At 37.0% G+C, this 24,841-nt stretch overlaps 1 protein-coding gene across 3 annotated transcripts in view; it reads right to left on the minus strand.

Moving 5' to 3' along the window:
- Positions 1 to 24,841, minus strand: part of TRIM33 (tripartite motif containing 33) — a 119,645-nt gene that overhangs the window by 10,329 nt on the left and 84,475 nt on the right. For 2 of the 3 annotated variants that reach the window (XM_050778932.1, XM_050778926.1), the window contains exons 7-14: positions 22,068 to 22,214; positions 21,496 to 21,613; positions 19,767 to 20,041; positions 18,909 to 19,073; positions 15,804 to 16,004; positions 3,985 to 4,117; positions 2,473 to 2,536; positions 703 to 862 (exon numbers count right to left, since the gene is read on the minus strand). In XM_050778932.1, coding sequence (XP_050634889.1) covers positions 703 to 862; positions 2,473 to 2,536; positions 3,985 to 4,117; positions 15,804 to 16,004; positions 18,909 to 19,073; positions 19,767 to 20,041; positions 21,496 to 21,613; positions 22,068 to 22,214 — 1,263 coding nt within the window. Of the gene's footprint in view, positions 1 to 702; positions 863 to 2,472; positions 2,537 to 3,984; positions 4,118 to 14,412; positions 14,485 to 15,803; positions 16,005 to 18,908; positions 19,074 to 19,766; positions 20,042 to 21,495; positions 21,614 to 22,067; positions 22,215 to 24,841 lie in introns of all 3 variants that reach the window. The other variant, XM_050778942.1, reaches the window with a different exon arrangement.

Here is a 24,841-nt window from a genome sequence, read left to right on the forward strand (position 1 = left end):
GGATGAAGAGGTAACAGTACTCCAAACCCGAGGCTGAATCTCTTGCTCTCTGAATCTATATATACTGTGTTAAATATACTAATACCTTGAGATGAATTCCTATGTGCCAACCATATAAAAAAGGAAAAAGAAGCCCGGTCAGAAAGAGAAAACAAAAATCAAAATATTTAAACCAAGAGGGGCTTAGCCTTCCTTCATTCTATATTAGAAATTATATAAAATGTTCCACTCAAGGAACTCCAGAATGATTAGTAATACATAAGCCAAAAGACAATCTTCCTATCACAAAATTCTGATCAATAAATTTCTTTTGTGTCAGCAATCTTAATGCTGCGCTCACAGGTCCAGGAGAATGCCAAAGATCTTTTGTGGCATGAGATTCAACGTGACTACTGAAATAACAATTTCAGGACAAGATACAATCTGATTTAGCATCATGGCAAGAATACTGACTAAATACAAATTCAAAGATAATTTCAAATGAGTACTTAGTACAATTATTAAGTTTTTTCAGATAATTACAGCTGACTCTCAGACAAAAAAGTTGAGTTAGAAAAAGATGTATCTGGCTTGTGCCAGGCATGAAATTTCAAAAATAAATAAATGTTCCTAGAACCACTACTTAGTCTTAATATACTCAGAGCTGAAAGAATCAATGAAGTGATGTCCTTAAGTCCCTGTCAGACCCCAGTGGGAGCTTACCATGCAAGCACTCCTCCTGCCATCCTCTGTTTTTTCTTGTTTTACACCTCCTGAAAAGCTACATATTTCATCTTCAGTCCCAGGTTCTTGCTTGACCTTCACCTGATCAGATTTGAAACTAAGACTTGTCTTCTCAGCAGTTCTTCCTGATGAGCCACAGCTAATAAGAAACAACAAATAAAGATCAGATACGTTTGACATATGGTATAAATAAAAACAATTATATGAAAAGTAATGTTTACTAAAGTGAAGACAACAGACAATTAACTTTGTAGACGATAAGGATACCTCATAATGTGGTTAAGGGGAATGTGGTATAAAGCCTAGCTTCAAACTCTTTAAAATTATGCAGCAACTTTCAGAAGACCCTGAAAACACATTTTATGGTTTGAAGCACTTCTATCTTCACACATACATACATACATACACACACACACACACACACACACACACACACACACACTCCTATTTCTTAGCTCTGTCCACTGAAAAGGCCTAAGAAACAATGAGCAATTCAGTAGCAATGAGTGCTATTAGCACTAGAATATTATCCTCAAACACTATTTTCCTGCTTTTCTGCTAACATTACCAGAACTTCCTGGGAAAGTAGCTGATTCCAGGTCTGAAGCAAGAAATGTACAAAATGAACCTGAAACACTGTTTCACAGGAAACACTGAAGTTTAAAAAAGACTGCTGTGATTATAGCAAAAGCACTAAGAAGCAAGCCTGAGAAAGCTCTGAAGGCCAAAGATGGAATAATGTTAAGTGTTCAATACATATATACATACATACATACGTAGATACATAACATATATAATGGATTAAAATATATAAAGTATGTTTAAATATCTTAGTCCATGAAGGTAATAACAATAAAACTGTCACTGTTGGAGGGTGTTAGAAATCAATTCGTTACCACAAAAGCAGGCAAATAGAATTTATCCTATCTTTCCTATAACCCAATAGTTGATGACGAAAGTTTCTCTTTACAGAAATATTCTAAATAAAGAATGATACAATAATTAAAATATCATATTTCAACCAGCAGAAAAATAATAGAGCTAAACAATGATTATTAACGGTTGCTATCACAAAAACCCCAACCAGGCATAATTCGCCCCTGCTGGAAGTACACACCACCACTACACTACCAAGTCTTCTTGCCCTCCCTTCCCCCAAAGCAAACCTAAATCTGATCAACCCTCTTGACCTAAATACCAACATAGACAAAAAAACAGCAGGCAGTGTGTACTTAAATGACAAGATGGAGAAATTGGGAAAACATTATAGGAGAAACTACATTTTTACAACAAATAAATTGATAGTGACATAAACAAACTGATGGAAATGTATAGAGCTTATTTGCATCTGACTCAAAGAAATCATCTGGTTCTTTTTAAAAGGCATTTGTTGCAAAAATTGGGAACACTAAACATTAATGGATCTCTACTGATATTAAAGAATGAGTTGTTAAATTTTTTTAGGTGTGATAATGGTTCTGTGGTTATAAATTTTTAAAGTTATTTTCATTAAGTGATATATACTGAAACAGTCACAAGTGAAATGACTGAGATTTGTTTCAAAATAATTCAGACCAGAAAGGAATTGGTAGAAGAATAGAAGAAGCAAGATTGGACATTATTTGATCACTGTTAAAGCTGGGTGTTAAGTATACAGGGGTTCATTGTAATATTCTACTTTTATTATATATATTTGCTGTTTTTCTTAACAAAAAGGAAAAAAATAATTATTAATGACATAACACTCACCTGCCTCGACTGCCAGTACTAGAAGTACTTGGGGGTCTCACAGGTGTGTGAGAATTGGATAAACCTAAAAAGTAGTAAGTCAAAATGAGTATCAATGCATATAAGAATATTTGGAATTCTACCTACTGGTCACAGAACTCAAGATTATTATAACCCAGCTAAAAAATTCTTGGAAATCAGATCTAGTCACAAAGTCGGGAATACATGTGTAACCATTAGCAGACATCAACCAGTTTCTCTCAGCTGTGTCCAGACATCACCTCAGAATCCTCCTCAGGGCACCACTATCCAGTCAATAAAACAGACCAAGAAAACATTATCTGCCATCCCTCAACAAGTTATTTGATAAAATATTCTACTTAGGTTCCCATTAATTATTTTCAGAAGTCCTAAAATAATTCTTATTAAACCTTAAAAATTATGTGATTTAAAAAATGTTAATTTTGCATCTCATGGAAAATCCATATTCACAAGTGAACTGTTCTTCCTCTAGAAAGAAGTAGGTGGTCCGTTTCAGTAAGAAAGAAATAACATTTAATTTACATCAGAAAAATACATTCAATAACACTTCTAGAATGTTAACCTGTTTGGAGTTGCTTCAATCACGTATTCAAGAGTCCCAACTGAATCACTGAGTAATGGGGTTAATAAAACCACTGGGATTTTGGAAGAGAGCTATATATCATGGCTATTTTAATAGTTCTCAGCAAATTTTTTATTTTAAAATTACAGTTTGAAAATTAACCTGCCCTTCTTCAGCTCTTACTTTTTAAATAATTTTTCAATGTTTCATTATTTTACAAAGTGTTTTAAAGTTGACTTGGAACTAAAGAACTCTTCAACTGACCCTCTGTATTGTAAAATATAAGATTAAACCTATAAAAGACTGAATATACTAAGGGCTGAGTAATCTGGAGTTCCAAACAGTGTCGACTACAGATATATATTAATATGATTTCAGTTAGCGAAAAGAGTACCAATAGTATTTGAACAAAAATAATTACAAAGAACAATCAAGAAAAAAATATCTGTTATTGTGTCAACTTGGCTAGGATATGACACCCAGCAGTATGGCCAAACATCAGTATAGATGGTACTGTGAAGGTATTTTTTTTTAGATGGGATTAATTAACATTTAAATAAGTGGACTTTGAGAAAAGTAGATTATTTTCCATAATGCAAGTGGGTCTCATAAAATCAGGTAAAGCCCTTTTAAGAGAGAAGAGAAGATGGAGCCCTGTTCTCTCCCCTACCTCCTCATGCCCCAAAGAAGATATTTTGTCTCAATACTGTAACAATACTCTTACCTGGGTCTCCAGCCTGCCTGACCTGCCCTGCCAACACCCACAATCACATGAGCCAATTCCTCAAAATAAATCTCTCTCAATCTCCCTTTCTCTCTTCAAGTAGACCTCCTACTTACTCTGTTTTTCTGGAGAATTCTGACTAAGATAGTGAGACTGTTTTTTTTTAGGTGTTAAAAAAGTAAGGTAATATCCCTGTTTGCTTTACCTGATGATCCCGGAGAAAGGGCAGAGGGTCCTGGGGAGGGATTCATGGTGCTTGTAGGCTGTGGGGGTAGGTGACTGCCTGAGATGTATCTACTTAGTAGATTATCTAAACTACTTGAGCCAGCATCTTCCAACTGAAGAGAAAGAAGATAAAGACAAATTTGCTTTGATTAAAGCAGAGAAGTTATTAATTTTATGTCACTGCTTATACTCAGTTTACTAATAAACTAACAGATTATCCAATATCAAGTTGAGCCTTATTATTGCTTCCTTAGGGTCCCCTGAGGGCCCACACAGTATAAAGTTTATGTGGATAAAACTGTATTATTCAACAAACAACTACGTGCTCAGAGCAAAACAAATCCTGTATGTTCTATTATGAAAATAGCTGACATGCTCTGACACTTCTGCCATTTCTCAAAATTGCCGCAGGACCTATTTATCAGTATTCTTGTCCCCAGTATCCCTCCATTTCAATGTCCATAATAATTCACTTAAACAGAAATGTAATTATGTTAGTACCCAGCTCTAAAGCTCTAGAAAATTCTTATAGCCCACAGAAAGCCCTTAGCTTGACACACAAGGCCCCTTACTACATAAAAAAGGGCAGAGTCAACAGTACATATGAGCCCTTCCCTTACTTAGAGGCAGTAGGATAAAGCCAGAAGACCCGTAACTATGATTCTGGGCTGGTTCTCAACCTGAACGTCAGTTTCCTGTCTTTAAAACATGCCACCTATATTGCAGAACTCTGATTAAATGAGAAAATGTGTAAGAAAGAGTAAAAAAAATTATTCAAGTATGGATATTACCTTAAATCTTACACTATTTCATAAAAGAAATGGTCATATTGTTCTTTTACTTATTTTTGAGACAGGGTCTGTCTGGCTCTGCTGTCCAGGCTGAAGAGCAGTGGTGTCATCTCGACTCACTGCAACCTCCACCTACCAGGCTCAAGCCATGCCCTCAATTTCAGCCTCCTGAATAGCTAGCACTACAGGCATGTGCCACCATGCCTGGCTAATTTTTGTGGGTTTTTTTTGTAGAGATGGGATTTTGTTACATTGCCCAGGTTGGTCTTCAACTCCTGAGCTCAAGCAATCTGCACACCTTAGCCTCCCAAAGTACTGGAATTACAAACAAAACAAAACCCATGCCAGAGACATGAAGGGCTGAAGGTGAGAGTAGGCAGTAGGTTAGATGGAGGGATAATCAAAGGACAATAGCAGTTGCGTTACCCTGTGGTCATAGCTGTTGGCCAAGGATGCACTTGTAAAGCTGTAACTACAGGTGAATCCCTAGCTGCAACTCAAGTCAACTGGAAGATTTGTTATGAGGGGGGAGTACCTAATATGGGCCAGAGATGAAAATGGGGCTGCATGCCACCTAAAAACAAAGAAGGGGGAAGATGATTCAAAACAGACACGAAAATCCCAAGTTACCTATTTCCACTCCTTTTTATACTCCTCACCTGCAATTTATATTTCTTGCTAGAAAGATAACTTTAAGGGTAGAGGATGGACAGGTCAGGAAGAGGCAAACAGGAAGTACATTAAAGGGCATCCCTGATGTCATTATAACCTCCAACAGGTAGCTGCTAACTGAAACATTCACCTGTGGGTTTCATTAGACATGGATAGTCACCATAAATAAAAACTGAAACATTCACCGTGGGTTTCACTAGACATGGATAGTCACCATCAATAAAGTTAAAAGTCTAATGGAAAGACATTAATTCATTTATTCATTAAAGCAATGTTTTTTGAGCATCCCTGAATAAGTACATGGAAATATAAGTATTATATAATTTTCATGACTTAAAAGTAAAAACACAGTCCAATAGGAAAATGAGCAAAGACATTTCACAAAAGACAATTTACAGAAGAAATAATCAATGAACATAAGAAAACCAATTTCACCAAAGAAATGAAAATAAAATTAACAATAATGTCATTTTAATCCATCACTGGAAAAGATGGAAGAATGATTTGGGAAGACAGTGTAAACATGGGCATTTTCAACTATATAAGCTGGCACAATATTTTTTGTAGAGCAATTTGTTAATATCTATGTGAAATTTAAATGTGTAATTACTTTTGGCCCAGTAACTACACTTCTACCAACTTAGCTTACAGAAATATGTGTTTAAAACTATACACTCATTGTGCCTCAATGCAGCTTTTTACAAATGACATTAAGGTATAAATAACGTACAATAAACTAAACATATTCAAAGTGTAGGATCTGATGTGAAAATTTAATGTATTTTCACATAGTATACAACTGGGAAACCAAAATCAAGAATAGTGAACAGATCTTATCTATTACCCCCAAGATTCCTCATGCCCCATGGTACTCAATCTCTCTCTCAAACAACCTGTCCTCAACCAACCACTCATTTGCTTTCTTTGGCTTTAGTTTTTTTTTTTTTCTAGAGTTTTATATAATTTGAATTATATACTGTATGCTTTTTTCATCTATTTTTTTCACTCAGTATAAATGAGATTTATCTTTGCTGTTGGATCAAGGTCATTCCTTTTCACTGTTGGTTAATATTCTATTACATGAACACATAATTTGTTTATCCATTTATCTGCAGGTGGACATTTGGGTTGTTTCCAGTTTTTGTCTTATTAAAATTAAGCTGCTATAAACATGTGAGTACGAATCTCTGTAGAGCTATATTTCCTGTTTTCTTTTGGCAAATAAAAGCAGAAGGGCTGAATCATTATGACAGATACATGTTTAACTTTTAAAGAAATTGAACTTTTTTCAAAGTGATTGTACCATTTTACATTCCCAACAGTGTTTGAAGGTTCTAGTTCCTCCACATTCTCACCAATACTTGCTATGGTTAATGTTAAGTCTATTTAATTTTAGCCATCCTAATAAGCGTGTCATGGTACATCTCGCCGTGATTTTAACTTGCATTTTCCTAATGACTAATGACGTTAATATCTTTTCACAAATGCAGCTTTGTTTTTAATAGTAACATATGAGAGATAAACCAAAAGTTCACCAAGAGAGGGCTAAACAAACATCCAATGAAATGGAATACTATATGGATTAAAACACAAGAAAGCTCTAAGGACTGACATGAAACAGTCCAAAAGCAGCTAGGCACGGTGGCTCACACCTGTAATCCCAGCACTTTAGGAGGCCGAGGTGAGCAGATCACCTGAGGTTGGGAGTTTGAGACCAGCCTGACCAACATGAAGAAACCCCGTCTCTACTAAAAATACAAAATTAGCCGTGCGTGGTGGTGCGCACTTGTAATCCCAGCTACTCAGGAGGCTGAGGTAGGAGAATCATTTGAACCTAGCAGGCAAGAGGTTGAGGTGAGCCGAGATTGTGCCACTGCACATCAGCCTGAGCAACAAGAGTGAAACTCCATCTCAAAAAAAAAAAACAAAGAAGAAAAGAAAAAGTCCAAAAGCAAAAATGTAAAAACAAATGTAAAACTTGCAACACAGTATTTATAGCACTAGGTGTATACATGTGGTATAATCTCATTTTCTGTTACTTAAAAAAAATTACACGATGGGTCTGTTGGCTCATATCTGTAATCACAACACTTTGGGATGCCAAGGTAAGAGGATCACTTGAGACTAGGAGCTCAAAACCAGCCCGGTCAACTATTAGTAGCAAGACCCCATCTCTACAAAAGAAAACTTTAAAAATTAGCCAGGCATGGTAGTGTGTGCCCGTAGTCCCAGTTACTGGGGAGACTGAGACAGAAGGATCCCTTGAGCACCACTGCACTCCAGCCTCAGCAAAAGAGTGAGACCCTGTCTCAAAACAAAACAAAATAAACCAAAATATATTAAAACACACACACACACGTTTTAAAATTCATGTTTGTATATTCCTAGGGAAAAATCTGAAAGGATGTACACCAATTGGTTATAGTGCTGGGATTTAGTCAGGTGAAAGAACGGGATAGACAGCTATTTTTATTTTTTTCCTTTTTCTTTTTTAAAAGCTACAGTGGTTTTACATGGCTCATGAAGGCCTTTAAAAAGCAGGCAAATCTGATAGGTCATGTACACTACTCCTACCCCACCAAAACCCTTCAAAAATGGTTTCTCATTGAGTTTAGGATAAAATCCAAAATCTTCTATGCAGTTTAACAAAGGCCCTATCTGATCTAGTTTCCATTTTCCTCTATAGAACTAGGCTCTTCTCTCTTTCCTGTTCTTCACTGGACTTTTTTCTGTTCTTCAAAAGTGCCCAGTTCCTTTAGACTTTGTGGGACTTGCAATTCTGCTCTTTTTCCTAATAAAATTTACTGCTGATATCTCCCTACTAACTCTTACCCACCTTCCAGGTTTCAAAGAGGCTTTAACAACCCTCTAGGTTTTATTGGGTTTGCCTGGTATATACTCACCTTAGGTTGATGCCTTATAATTTCCCCTTTGAGTAATGCTATACAATTTATTATAGGTAGGGTTTTTAAAAATCTATAAATGTCTGCATTCTCCTGGCCTGTAAACTCTATGACAGCAGGTCTCTCTCATCCCCACTGTTCCTCAAGACAAGTACAAAGTACTCAACACACTTGTATGAATGGTTATAATTTTCCTATTAAGCATAATATGAAAGCATAATAGGGGTCCTTCCTCCCAAAGGTTACTTTTTAATAATGAGGGTTGGTGAAAAAGAAAAGAAAGAGAAAAATAATCGTAACAACTAACATTTATTGAATACTTACATGTCAGGCACCAAACTTAATCTTACCAACATATCCATGAGGTAGATTCTATTTTTTTTTTTTTTTTGAGACAGGGTCTCACTTTGTTGCCCAGGCTGGAGGGCAGTGGCACGATCACAACTCACTGCAACCTTGAACCCCTGGACTAAAGGGATCCTCCTGTCTCAGCTTCCCAAGCAGCTAGGACTACAGGTCCATGCCAAGATGCCCCGCTCATTTTTAATTTTTTTTGTAGAAACTGGGTCTTGCTATGTTGCCCAGGCTAGTCTCGAACTCCTGGCCTCAAGTGCTCTTCCTGTCTTGGCCTCCTCAAAGTGGTGGGACTACAGTCAGAGCCACTGCACCCAGATTTAAGACAGCTTAAAATAAAACAGTGACAAAGTCAGCATAAAAAAGAAAAATCACAAAATCTGACCTCAGACTTGAAATTATCATCTACAGTATACCTAACTGCTTTGAATCTCACACTCCTTTCATGCCCTTTGTTGCTTCAGCATACATAATTCTTATCTGGAATATCTGCCTTCTAACTAACCTTGACTAGCTAACACTTGCCTACTTATCTTTCAAGTCCAAATTTAAGATGATCTCATATAAAGTCGATTCTGACTTCCACAGGCAGAGGTAGAATCTTCTGCCTCTACTCTTTCACTGTCATCTATACACATCCATTTGTACCAATAAGCTCACTGTTTTGACCCTGTTTAGAAAACTGTCACCCGGTCAGGTGCAGTGGCTCAGGCCTGTAATCCCAGCACTTTGGGAGGCCAAGGTGGGCGGGTCACCTGTGGTCAGGAGTTCGAGACCAGCCTGAAAAACACAGTGAAACCCTTTCTCTACTAAAAATCCAAAAAACTAGCCGGGCGGGGTGGTGCACACCCGTAGTCCCAGCTACTCGGAAGGCTGAGGCAGAAGAATTGCTTGAGCCCAGGAGGTGGAGGTTGCAATGAGCCAAGACTGCGCTACTGCACTCCAGCCTGAGCAACAGAGAAAGACTCCAACCAAAAAAAAAAGAACAACAATAAAAAAGAACAAAAGAAAACTACCTCCCTCTTATACAAGAAACTCCTTGAGGTCAAGGGCCATTTCCATTTGATCCTTATATAATCAGTACCTAGGGTCTAATACATGGTAAGTTCTCAGATATTTGTTAAAGAAAATATACAAGTACATTAATAGTGACCCATGTTTCCAGAAATGCTCTAGTGTTATGCTGTATTGAAGACTTGGCCTTGAACCTAATAAAAGGATTCCATATTTAGCTGCTATTCTACTGATCATCAGGAAAATACTACATTTTACCAACTAACAGAAAGGTTCTAAACCTGATTAATGAAATACATGTACTGTACCATAAGTGAAACACTAAAAATACTACAAAACATTCCCTGTTTTCCATTTACTATCTCCTATTACCTTCTTGCATAAACAATGTAAAGCTAAAATTCTTCATTTTAATATATTTCTTCTAGTTACCTAACTATATCACCATTAATACATCTGACTTAGTATATATCAATAGCTATACAAATAATTCCTCATCTATTCTATTTTGTATAACAACTCACTTCTATCTTATTACTCCCAGTTGTGCCTTTTCACTCCCTCAAACCATTGCATATACCATTTCCCAAGTCTAAAACAACATCTCTATCTTGACCAACAAACCATATCTCATATCTACACACTAAAGTGCAATTCAGTCCTTGAGGAAGTTTTTCTTATCAGGCAAAAAAAATTGAGACTTCACCTCTACATTTGAATCTTAAACTTAGCTATCTTGGCTATTTCAGCAGCTTAAACTAATGCTAATGCTAGGTTTTCTCCATGTGAATTCTTAATCTAGCCAAATTAAGTAGAAGAAGAGTTAAAAATAATCCATAAATGGGCTTAAATATGCTTCCTGTAAAACCTGCAGAACAGTTACACAATTAAACCTCTTTTCTTTATAACCAGCAATGCAACAACAGCTTAGTACACTACGTTCATACTTGTATGAACCTGTACATGAAAGCTCACAGCAGCATTACTCCTGACAGCCAGAGAAGAAAAGCAAATGTTCACTTATGATGAACAAATGATACATGTATACAATGAAATATTATTCAGCCATAAAAAAAAATGAAATCCTAATACATGCTAAAATATGGACAGACCTGGAAAACATCATGCTAAGTAAAAGAAGCCAGACATCAAAGGCCAAATATAATTCCATTCATACTGTGCAACGTCCATAGAGACAAAGTAGATTAGTGGTTTCCAGGGGCTGGAAGAGAAGGATATGAGTGACTGCTAATGAGTACCATTTCTTTTGAGGTGATGAAAACATTCTTGAATTAGTGGTAATGGTCGTACAATCTTGTGAATGTACTAAAAACCACTGAACTGTACATTTTTAGAGTGGATCTCATGGTATATGAATTATATTTTTTAAAAAAAAGATGACACTTGCCTCTCCCTTTGTAAGGTTCTTAAGAACTAGAACCAAGTCTTGTTTATCTTCTTATCCTCAATGCTTGAGAACTTTAGCATAAGGTAAGTGCTTAGTAAAAACTGAATGACATTGTTAAACTGTGCATACCTCTGGCTGCCCAAAGCTCTCAATACCATGTCTTTCCAGGCCTACAATCCCAAACTACCTCCCTGGTATTGTTACAGGTAGTGTAGAGAAAGAACTGGACTTATAATTAGTAGTCTGGACTTAAAACTCCAACTTTTCTTATTATTTATTTTCTTGAGATAGAGGTTCACTCTTGTTACCCAGGTTGGAGTGCAATGGCGTGATCTCAGCTCACTGCAACCTCCATCTCCCAGGTTCAAGCAACTCTCCTGCCTCAGCCTCCCGAACAGCTGGGATTACAGGCATGCACCACCACGTGTGGCTAATTTTGTATCTTTAGTAGAGACGGGGTTTCTCCATGTTGGTCAGGCTGGTCTCGAACTCCTGACCTCAGGTGATCTGCCAGCCTCAGCCTCCCAAAGTGCTGGGATTACAGGCATGCACCACCACGTGTGGCTAATTTTGTATCTTTAGTAGAGACGGGGTTTCTCCATGTTGGTCAGGCTGGTCTCGAACTCCTGACCTCAGGTGATCTGCCAGCCTCAGCCTCCCAAAGTGCTGGGATTACAGGCATGCACCACCACGTGTGGCTAATTTTGTATCTTTAGTAGAGACGGGGTTTCTCCATGTTGGTCAGGCTGGTCTCGAACTCCTGACCTCAGGTGATCTGCCAGCCTCAGCCTCCCAAAGCGCTGGGATTACAGGTGTGAGAGCCCCTGCACCCAGCCTAAAATTCCAACTTTTCTATCTATCATGTGACTCTAGGAAAGTCACTAATGAAACTGCCTGCATTAATTTCACATGGCTATAGAGATACTACCTGAGACTGGGTAATTTATAAACAAAAGAGGTTTAATTGACTCACAGTTTTGCATGGCTGGGGAGGCCCCAGGAAACCTACAATCATGGCAGAAGGCAAAGGGGAAGCAGGCACCTTCACAAGGCGGTAGGAGAGAGAGTCAGTGCAGAGGAAACTGCCACTTTAAAAACCATCAGATCTTGTAAGAACAGCATGAGGGAAACCACCCCTATGATCCAATTACTTCCTAACAGGTCCTTCCCTCGACAAGTGGGGATTACAATTCGAGGTGAGATTTGGGTGAGGACAGAGCCAAACTGTATTACTGCCTTTGCAAAAATTCTATCAGTGAAAGAGTCAGGGAGGATCTAATCTAGTCAACCTCCCTCTTCTTTGCCTTTAGCCTTCATGCTGACATTAATTATTCCTGGTCTTGAGACAAGCTGACTTTGGGAGACATTTAGTTTATAGTTCACATAACAGCCCTTCCCCAAAACTCAACTGCCTTTGTAAAGTTAAAAAGAGACCACCAGGCTAGCAGGAGGAAAGGAGCCTGAATTCTGCTAAGGTGTCGACATAAAGGACTGCCAGCCATTACTCTGGAGGTCATAAGATAGATAACTTCCTTAATTACTCCTGCAGATAACATCACTATTGCTGAACCTAAGACTGGCCTTTTTAGATACTTTTTGAGGTTTCTTGCATATCTGACACAGACAATGGCTCCACCTGGACCCAACAAGCCCTCCTGTGGCCCCACCCAGAAGCGATTCAGCAAGGGGGATTTTCCCACACCCCATGACTGCATCACCCAACCAATCAGCAGCAAGCACCCACTGCCTTACTGCCCCTACCCCTTCCACCAAACTACCTTTGAAAAACCCCTAAACTGCCAGGCACAGTGGCTCACGCCTGTAATCCCAATACCTTGGGAGGCCGAGGCGGGTGGATCACTTGAGGTCAGGAGTTCAAGACCAGCCTGGTCAACATGATGAAACTCTGTCTCTACTAAAATACAAAAATTAGCCGGGCCTGGTGGCGTGTGCTTTCAGCTACTCAGGAGGCTGAGGCAGGAGAATAGCTTGAGCCTCAGAGGTGGAGGTTGCAGTGAGTCAAGATTGCACCACTGCACTCCAGCCTGGGCAACAGAGCTAGATCCCATCTCAAAAAAAAAAAAGAAAAGAAAAGAAAAGAAAGAAAAGAAAAGAAAAAAGAAAAGACAAGACCCCTAAACTACAAGCCTTCAAAGAGTGATTTGAGTAATAACTCCTTCTCTTGTGTGGCGTGGGTGGCCTCATGTCAACTAAATTCTTTTTTTACTGCAATGCCATGGTCTCTGTGAATTGATTTTGTTTGTGTGGTGGACAGAATTAACCCATCAGGCGGTTATATGAACCTCTCTTACTCTTATCCATAAAACAGGGATATTACATATCAGGTGATTTTAAGCATTAAACTTATATATTGCCTGTGAAAGCTCTTCGCAAACTATAAGCTGTTATCTTAGAAATGTTACTTTTTAATTTGTATTTAAAAAGTTTCCATTCTGTATGGTCCAGTCCTCTCATCACCAATAAAACTACCAATCCCTCAGCCAAAAAAGACTTCTCCTAATATTAGGGAAGCAATCAGATTGAGAGAATTCACAATATGTTAGTGATTTCTGAAAAATTTTGTTAATAGTGCATTGTATTCAAAATTTTCGCTAAATGAGTAAATTATAGCTGCTCTTACAGGAGCAGGGGGATGGGTAATTACGTGAGATGATGGATATGTTAATTTGTTTCACCATAGTAACCAGTTTACTACGTATATGTGTTTAACATCATGTTGTTACCTTAAATATACACACTTACTTTAAATAAAATTTTTTAAAAAATGTTTGAAGCTCTAGAAATATCTTTTAAAACTCTTATATAAGCCCATTAAAACTCACTAAAACAAAACACTAAACTGTAGCCACAGAAAGAATCAAGGGTGCTACTGTCACAACAGTTTCATTGCTCCTTGTTCCTATGGTGATCCCAGACTCCAAGATATGAAAGTAACTCATACATTGCATAAAATAAAATTCAGTATAATGCTGGCAGATTATATTTACATTTTAAAAGAAAATGCTTTTAACTGAAACAAATTGGTGAAATTTCAGAAGGATCCAAAGGATACTTTTCTTCAGTTGAAAGTGGCAAAAGCCCTCACTCAAAGGTCCTTCACATTCCATCTATTCCTCTCTTCCATCATTTCCCCCTCTCGGTATAAGCCTCAAAGTGTCTACTATCTTGGCCTTCCAACCCCATCCTTTTCTCAGCCCAACTGACTACCCCTTTTGGATTTAACAGAAGAACAACAAAGATCTAACCACATTTTGGTCCTGGGTCTTCTCTCTGGCTCCAAACTCACACCAGGAGTGCATCATCTGAACAACGTTTGCCTGTGGCAGGTGTAGAAAGGGAGTAACTAGCCTTTTAGCAAAGGTGATATTAATCCACCATTATTGTACTTCCGTTTAGACAGTCCCATAATTTGCTATTCATACGACATTCAATTCCCCAGAACTCTAAAATATTGAGGAATGCTAGTTTTAGCTAAATAACTTTTCAAGACTCAAATATTTATACTTAACTCTTTTTTGTTTAACTGGCAAATAACAATGTGTCTACTTATGGTGTACAATGTAATGTTCTGATCTATGTTATAGAAAGATTGAATCAAGCTAATGAACATATCTAACCCACTAACCCATCATTTTTTTGTGGTGAGAACATTAAAAATCCATTTTTGGAATTTTTAAATATATAATACACTATCAATAAACTGTGGTCACCATGCAATGCAAGAGATCACTGAAATTTATATCCAAAAGAACCGAAATTGTTATATCAGAGAAATTATCTGCACTCCCATGCTCACTTCAGCATTATTCACAATAGCCAAGATATGTAAGCAATCTAAGTGTCCATCAACGGATGAATGGATTTTTTAAAATATGGTATACATGGCTGGGTGCAGTGGCTCACGCCTGTAATTCCAGCACTCTGGGAGGCTGAGGTGGGTGAATCATGAGGTCAGGAGATCGAGACCATCCTAGCTAACATGGTGAAACCCATCTCTACTAAAAATACAAAAAATTAGCCAGGCGTGGTGGTGGGTGCCTGTAGTCCCAGCTGCTCTGGAGGCTGAGGCAGGAGAATGGCGTGAACCTGGGAGGCGGAGCTTGCAGTGAGCCGAGATGGCGCCACTGCACTCCAGCCTGGGCGACACAGCAAGACTCCATCTCAAAATAAATAAATAAATAAATAAATAAATAAATAAATAAATAAAAGTGGTATACATATACAATGGAATATACTATACAGCCTCTAAAAAGAAGGAAATTCTGTCATCTTGCAACAACATGAAAGGAACCATTCATTATACATACATTATGCTATGTATAATAAGCCAGGCACCGAAAGACAAATACTAATCTCACATGTGAAATCTAATAATGTCCATCTCATAGAAACAGAGAATAGAAAGGTGGTTAACTGGAGGCTAGGGGAGAGGGTGGGCGTGGAACGGGGAAAGCGAGGATGTTGACAAAAGTTTCACTTAGACTGGATGAGACTTTTAGTGATTTAGACTTTACTCTTTAGAAAATTCAAGGAAATGTTGATCTTGAATTAAAAAAAAAAACAACTCTGAAATAAATACTGTAACTCTGTAATTAACATTAAGTTTAATGAAGCCTCATTCAACTTAAATACAAACCTGTATGGGTGGAATATCTGGCAGCGATGGAAGGTTCTCTGGATTGGTAACTGAGGGGATTAGCTCTATTGCTGTAACAGATGGGCTGGTGGGACCTCGGTTTGCATTTGCCATAGTTGCTGTAGTAGGGCTCGTTGGGTTGATTGTGGTGTTGTGTACCGATACTACAGGAAAGGGTCCAGCATGCCCTGGGTTTGAGTGCTAATAAGAAAGAAGACATTATCATTACTTGATCTGCCAGAATCGCTGAATATAAACTATACCTTTATAATTTTTAGTTTAGGAAGGAAACAAGAAACAAAGAAGTGGGCCCTTTCAAACTTATTCAGGAGAAGAACAGTTCAAACTTAGCCTTTTCATTTTTCCATTCATTTTTGTGTAGTATCTAGGCAAAGGCAGACTTGCCAATAATTTCCCAACACGTCAGCCTGGTGATATGATCTTATTTCATAACAAGGAAGTATGTAATAGAGGATCTGTAAGCCTCCAAATTTTCAAACACCAGGGTAAGAGAACTACCTTTCGGTCATTATTCCTCTTCAACCCTTAGTCATTTTCTAATAAAAACAATTACATAATGCAGCTTGATGCGGTAGAAAGAACAATGAATTTACAGAAAGGAAAAATGGCATCAAGTCCTGACTCTAATACTGTGTGACCTTAGACAAATCACATAATCTCACTCATTTAGAAATGTGGATAACAATATCTCACTTGTTTCATCGTGAGGGTTGTTATGAGCATCATTTAAGACAACATAGAAGAACATCTTAAGAAAACGAATTATACACATATAAATAAATCATTTGAAATATTTAAAAACTAAAAATGCTTAATAACATCCAGTGATTTCTGTAGAGGTATACCCAAAGTCTAAGAAAAATGTTCTGAGATGATTCATTGTCTGATTGTTTAGCTTCTGTGCTCTGACAAGGTGTACTTGGACCCTAGAAATACTTGAAGGCTTTCCATGAACTAAGGGGTATATGATTATGTGAAAAGTCTGAAGGAAATAAATGTTCAGATCCTCAACCTTTTGTATGTGCTCTTTAAAAAGAAAAAAAAAATCTGATATGCCTGAGAATGTGCCATGCTCTGCTGGATCTCCTTTTCCACCACTTTTGCAACTGCCCTTCCCCCACCCTTGACAGAACACCACCACACCTTTGACCATTCCTAAATCTTATTCTAGGTACACTGCACCAAGAAGGGAAAAAAAAACCCTGTAGAAATAATCAAAGGTACAATTGGAAATAATGATATTGGGTGTCTGACTCCAAAACCTGGGTAACAAACCTTCAAATGGGTTTGAATATTTGATGATTAACAAAAAGGAAGTTGTCACTGACAAAAAGTTTTTAAATAGTTTTGATAGATCATTTTCTCAGCTTATAATCTAGAAAAAATTCAAAGAATTGAGGGATATTACCATAATAAAATTATTTTAATTCCCAAATACATAATTTTGTAAACAAGTTTCCTAAGCATTACATAAAAACAAATCCCAAAAAACTAGCAATAAAAACCTGTGTTGAATTCTGACTTATTTTAAAAACAAGTAACAGCATACAAACATACATAACCAAAAGCAGGAGGCAAAAAGTCTCCAACTAGCTCAAAGAAATGTATATCCAAAAGAGTTTTGTATCTTCTAATATTCTTAAACCATGTAAATACACCCATTTTGTTTCCACAATTGTGGAGGTATAATATAATGATAATTCGGTCCACAGAAAAAGTTTTAAAGCTTAATAATAACCCTATTGTCACTGGAAATTTAACAATTTATTACAATAAACATTTTTTCCTGCAGACAATTACAATAGGCTAATCTATATCTATCAAACAAAACTATATTACAGTAAGATCAAAACTCTGTTGAAGAAGTAGAAGTGAAATTCAAGTCCAAGGAGAGCTTGCTAGGGTATTTAGAATTCCGGTGGATTCATTTAAAATAATGTAAAAGTTTTTCAACTTTATAGCATCAATTTTTATAACATGCTATAAAGTATAGCTTTTGAAACCATTTAAACTTAAACCTATAATGGAAATTTTAAATGAAAGCCTTCAAATGTGAGCGAGTATATATTTTTTTTCCTTTTTTTTTTTTAAAAAAAAACTAGAAACGGGGTCTTGCTGTGTTGCCCAGGCTGGTCATGAACTCCTGGGCTCAAGCAATCCTCCTGCCTCGGCCTCCCAAAATGCTGGGACTACAGGTGTGAGCCACCAGTCCCAACCAAGAAGCGTGTTATTTTAAGGAGCTCTTTCTCGACATACATGGACCAAAAAGTTGAAGGACCACTGTTCTAGGACAGTGTTTCTCCAACTTTACTATGCAGACTGACCTGAGAGACTTAGTACAAACTTAAATATTACTGAGTACTCCCCACCTAGAAATTCTGATTCAGTGGTTATGGCTAGGAATCTATTCTGACAAGGTCGCCCACCCCACCCAAGCTGACTGGTGATTCTGATGGTCTTTAAAACATGTTTTGAGAAACATCATTCTAAGAGTTAAAAAATAAACTCTATTGTAACTAGAAATCCTATGAAAAAGTGGCCTCACTTTATACTCATATCTCCCATATAAACATAACTAGGCAAAGATTATGAAACATGTATCTAAATACACTTATTAAAACGTATCTACATCCTAAAAGGAACAATATTTGAGTACAGAAAAGGTTAAAAAAAAATACAGTTAGCTCTATTACTCTCAAAGCCCTTTTTATATATTAGGATCAAAAAGTCACATTAAAAGAGCAGAGCAGCATTAAGGTTCTTGCTATTTTATCACTGCTTTTTGGGATTGTGGGTAAAATCACCAGCTCATTAGATTTGTTTTTCACTTCTGTAAATTGAATGGTTTAACTATATCAGGGTTTCTTAACCCATAGTATATGATGCACTTAAGGCAATTTTTAAAAGCTCTTAAAATTAAATACAAAATCTCATGTGTATGTTTATTTTTCTGGGACAAGAGGATATACAGCATTAATCAAATTCTCAAACATATCAATGACCTGCTCCCAAAAAGTGATTAAGAAAATGGTGTCTTTTAATTTTAAAATTGTAGGATTCTTACAAATGTAACTCTAGGCATACTTGTCTTTGGAGGTGTGGCTGCATCATGGAATACTGAGGGCCGCTGTGCCTGGGTATCCCTGGTATTCTGGCAGCATTCTGAGCGAGTCTCATCTGATGGGCTTGAAAAGCTCCACAGTTCATGTTGCCTCTTTGCATTGTTTGCACACTGATCAATCGAGGAGGCTACAAAAAGTAGAAATTGCAATTTATGTAATAATTTTAAAATAAATCTATATTTTAATTATAAAATGTAATCATAAAAATAATTGAGTCAAGATAAAAGGGTATAAAGTAAAAAGTATAAATAATTCTTATCGCTAGCCCCAATCCCCAGAGGACTGGTAATGACTAGTTTGTGTATCACTCCCTAATTTCCCTTTTCTCTCTCTCTCTTTTCCGTTCCCTCTCTTTCTCTCTGTATGTGTGTTTAAAGCGTATCAACATTAACTTAACCCATTCTGGATTAATAGTTTTGATTGGGATGGCAGTGGAGACAGCAAAAGACACATACGGATAGGAATGATTTGAACAAATGCCTAAGGAACATATCAGATCCCAGGCAGAAACAATCTGGTCCTTTGGTCCACACAATTACACGTGGAAAACAAAAAAGATTTGATGTGAAAGGATGAGAACTTACATCCTTCCACAGTATTAGTGAATTAATTCTGTTTCCCAAGAAAATTTATTTACTGCCTTTCTTCATACCTCCCTTATATCACCATCATAACCACAGCAAATATTTAAACTCTGACTTTTGAGCTCTGCTCAAAGTCCTGCTAGTAACTCTGAAATGTGTAACTTTCTTACATAGGAAAAAGTGTCGTGTTGAGGACTTCATAATTTCTATCAATAATGTAGTAACACCGTACTTACCTGTTGTTGTAACATCTGAGGGGCTGCTTGTCTAGGATGCTGTTGTGTTGTTGTTGTTGTAGTTGGTACAGGTGCTGGTGGTTGCTGCATCCTCATCTGTTGCAACTGCTGATGTTTCTGTGCATACACTTGTTGTTGCATGTGCTGAAGTCGAAGCTGTGCTAAGTTAATCTGTCCAGGGGTTTTACTAATGTGGTTTGTCCCTGGAGGAACTTGCCCAACTACAACATTAGGAGTATAACCAGGAGTTGGTTTACTCTCTATTACTAGATTACCTGAAAAATTTAAAAAATGAGAATTTGCATATAATCAACTAAATCATCTACTTTGTTGAGTAATCACCATGTTTTCCTCTTTCCTCTGACAACTACCAGCACCTCAAAGCTCCAACGGTACAGCAGGGAATTGAGTCAGTTTAAAGATGATGATGATGATGATCAGAAACTTAATACATTCCAAAGCTGAATAAATGACTTTTGGTTATTCAGAAAAATATATTCTCTGCCTTTATTCTTTTTTACACAGACGTACAGAAAACTAAGAGACTAAAAGAGATATCTATTAGAAGAGGCCTATCGAATCAATCTAAATCAATTCTCCCATGACAAGACTTACTCAAGAATACTCGAGATTGCTAATACTGATTCCATCTGCCTTTGAATTGCCAAAATATGCAAGGCAGAGCATTACAATGCCACAAAAGCATCTTCTGAGGAAATACTGAATGCTTTAAACAACTTATATCCTTAGAAGTGATGGTTTTCCTTGCTTTTTACGGAGCCATAGATTTCCAGGGACAGAAGCCAAATTTTAGGAAGATGTGATTTAAGGTGCAGGTTGACAGGCTTTCCCTGTAATGGGCCACAGAGTAAATATTTTATGCTTGGCAGGCCACATAAGATCTGTCTCACAGTCCTTGGTTTTTGTTTTTACAACCAGTTGAAAACATAAAAACCATTCTTAGCTACCATGTCACACAGAAACAGCTGGCTGATGCCAGAACTAAGGCTATAGCTAAATTTGAATATAATTTTTTTCTTGTATGCAAAGATTACTTTTTTTTTTTTTAAATAACAGAAGGGCAATCAGCCTCTGCTTTTACAATTCCCACTGTTTAAGACTTAACTGTTCTGAAAGTGAGTTTACTCAATCTGTAGATAGCTCTCTAATTGCTAAGAAGTTTGTATGCATGTGTTTTAATTGAGCTCTCTGTAACTTTCATGTATGGTCTTTAGGTCCATACTATGCTGTAAACAAAAGCAAAATCCATTTCTCTTCCATGTGAAAAGAGCTACTCTTATCTTTCAAACATTCCTCAGGACCTAACTACTGGACACATTAGCATCCTAAAAGTCTGCTGCTAATGCACAATTTGGCTTAATTAAACAACTAAACACCTATGAAATTATTCCAGACAATGAATCATTTGCTAAGATTTCTATACGAAACAGTCAATATAAATTTAAAAGATAGCGGGTCGGGGGTCTAGAAACAGTACACATTAAAAAAATATATACAGAGTAGACTCTCAACTTTCTTAAGACGTAATGACTGGCATACAAAACCACAGCTAAAGTGAGTTTCCAATGAATAACAACATATTTTTACATAAAATGTAAAACGTAAATAGTTTTATATTTTAAAGTTAAAAATTTTATCTAAATTTGCTTTATTTTCTCCTCCTAATTCAGTGTTCCAAGTTATATTCACAAAACTCATTATTTCTCACCTAAATTGACTACATTCTTTGCCCAGAAGGTGGGATCACAATGGAAACGTATTGCTCCGTTAGCAGCAGGGACAGGATCACACCGTGCTTTCAAAATATGACGCAACTGGAAAGTAATCTTAAAGGGAAAAAAAATCCACATTAGTCTCAAAATTAAGTATCAACTGGGAAAACATAAGATAAAGATATTAAGACAAAAAAGCACATGTATTTCCACAGTGTCAGCCTTAGATTATGCAGCATCAACATTTAAATTAGCAATCAAATCAAATGTACATGCTTGAATTTCTGCCATTTTGGGTAATAAATTGCATTAAGATACTAGGCATCTTCAAAAGAGTACATACAATATAATTCCACTTACATGAATTTCTAAAAAATGATAGAAATCAGATTAGTGGCTGCCTGGGGGAATGAGGAAACTTTGGGGGGTGAAGGAAGTTTTCTGTATCTTGATGTGGTAGCAGTTACATTTGCCAAAATTAAAATGTATACTTTAAACAGGTGCAGTTCACTGAATATATATCTTAATAAAGTCCATTAAAGAAAAATAAAAACAGTATGTGTCTCACCAGTCGCTTGCTGTACAGTAGTGCTGTGCTGCTGCCACTTGCAATTGCCCAATTTGTGAAGTTCATAACATGCTTCACCTGCCGGGAAAGGCCTGTGATGTCATTCTGCTGCTGTAGTAACTTCATCTGTCTTTCCTTTGTAACATTCTGAAACAGAACAAGAACTTCGCTGAAGAATTCCATATGAAAAAAAATCAACCCCACATTTCTAATGCAAATGGGCACAATACCTATACTTCCTTTAAAAATGGGCTAAGTGAATAACCTCCATGATTATTTAGCAAGCCTATCATCAATCAGTGGAAAAGCCACTAACAAAATGGGACTAAAACTTAGTGCTCTAAGCAAAAAAGGATATTCCACATATAGAAATTAATATTAGTTAATGTCTCTTTTCTATCAACATTTGTCTGTTAAAAATAGTGTCATCCTATTAGGTTAATCTAATATATGGTATTTATAGCATAAGGAGCTAACTTTAGAAATAAATTTATGTAATCTTAATATACTTTAAAGGCTAAAAAAAATTTTGTGTCACCAGTGCCACCTCCTGGTATGGCATGAGAATGAAGTTAAAATCTCTCTTAAATATACAAGACAAAATGAAAAAGGTAACTTCCAGAGTTCCAACAGTAGAATTAGGGAAACTTTTCATATGACAGAAGTTCATAGAGAACAAAGAAGTGAGGACCGACCAAACTGCAAAAACCAATTTCAGAGAAACACTGCAAAGGAAAAATAAACTGCTTTATGGGAACTAAAATCACCCCAGAAGGGATGGGTAATGTCCAACATACTTTTGACATTCAGCGTGCTAAACAACTCATCTACTACTTTTTTAAGAACTTTCTCCCAAAAAATGTCTCAAGTTGGTTTTCTGGACAATATTTTTCCTAAGGAAAGAAGTTGTTCATTTTATAATGTAAATCAATGGATAAAAGTGTTCAACTGACAGAAGTTTGGTTTACTACATTCCTTTTATAAAGCTTAGGAAAACGTTTCTTCTACAAAGTTTAAGAACGTATTACACTAGAAAACATTTATTTTAAATTACCACCATGTTAGTGGTATATTTATCATTAGGTATTTGTATACACTTTAGCCTTAAGAGGCTTTTTTTTTTTTTTTAAAACAGGGTCTCACTCTGTCCCTCAGGCTGGAGCGCAGTGGTGCAATCTTGGTTCACTGCAAACTCCGCTTCCCAGGCTCAAGGGATCTTAAGAGGCATCTTTTAATTCAGAAACTCTTGAAATGGTTTTACAAATACTATTTTAGATGTACAGTTCAAATGTATTTACAGTAAGTTTAAGTGTATCAAAAATAGTTACTAAGTGCTCTCTATTCACATGGGTCCTTTTGGGGGAAAAAAAACAACTAGGGTTAAATGCAACAGACTGGTGTACAGTAGGAAAAGGGACCCACGACTTCAACAATCTGCACAAGAGTACTTTTTTTTTTTTAATTTTTAATTTTGAGACGGAGTCTCACTCTGTTGCCCAGGGTGGAGTGGCACAATCTTGACTCACTACAACCTCCACCACCTGGGTTCAAGCAATTCTCCTGCCTCAGCCTCCTGAGTAGCTGGGATTACAAGCATACGCCACCATGCCCAGCTAATTTCTGTATATTTTTAGTAGAGATGGGGTTTCACCATGTTGGCCAGGCTGGTCTCGAACTCCTGACCTTGTGATCCACCCACCTCAGCCTCCCAAAGTGCTAGGATTACAGGCGTGAGCCACCACGCCCGGCCAAGAGTACTTTTACTCTCACAAATTGTGTTTCTATTGACAATTTGAGGTTAGTGGAAGTCGTCAAACACATCATTATTACTATTCAATGGTGCAGAAAAAATAATCCCCATATCATCTGGGCCTAGTTAGCATGAAATTTTCAATCGGGAAACATTTCTCTTTCCAAAATTTCAACTTTCCAGAGCATGAAATTTTCAATTAGGAAACATTTCTCTTTCTAAAACTTCAATTTCTCAGAAAACTCATATTTGAAATTTGCTAATAAATCAAATGGGCAGTGTAGACTTTGATTAAAAATTTAGATTTCACGAACTGACTAGATTTTCATCTAGAAACTTATACCTGCAAATTAACTTCAAAATATGCAATATAAATACCTAATATCACAAAATTTTCACTAAGTTTAAGGTTTATAAATTTCAAAATGAGCATTTTCTGCAAAACTATGGAAATATTTTTAAAATAAGGTAAAACACACAAATGACTCAAGCAGAAGCCCAACATGCATCTATACAGAAAAATTAAATTGAGGCCCCATTTTAAAGGGGTGGGGAAGAAATGTGGTGGGACTACTTTGACTTCATGTACATCATACTTTAGTAACATTTCTTTTTTCTTTTTCTTTTTTTCGTTTTGCAGACAAGGTCTCACTCTGTTGCCTAGGCTGGAGTACAGTGACACAATCACAGTCCATTGCAGCCTTGACCTCCCGGGCTCAGTCTATCCTCCCACCTCAGTTTCCTGAGCAGCTGTGACTACTGGCGCATGCCACCACCCTGGCTAATTTTTGTACTTTTTGTAGAGGCAGGTTTCGCCATGTTGCCTGGGCTGGTCTGGAACCCGGGGCTCAAGCGATCTGTCTGCCTTGGGCTCCCAAAGTGTTGAGATTACAGGTGTGAGTCACCATACCCAGTCTTAGTAACAATTATTTGATTTCTAAGAGGACATCACTATTTCTCAAGGTATACAGCTAAAGTCAGTGTTATTAAATTGGGCCACAAAATAACTAGAAAAGGTCTCTTT

Source organism: Macaca thibetana, chromosome 1 (assembly GCF_024542745.1).
Source record: "Macaca thibetana thibetana isolate TM-01 chromosome 1, ASM2454274v1, whole genome shotgun sequence".
NCBI classification, from domain to species: Eukaryota; Metazoa; Chordata; class Mammalia; order Primates; family Cercopithecidae; genus Macaca; species Macaca thibetana.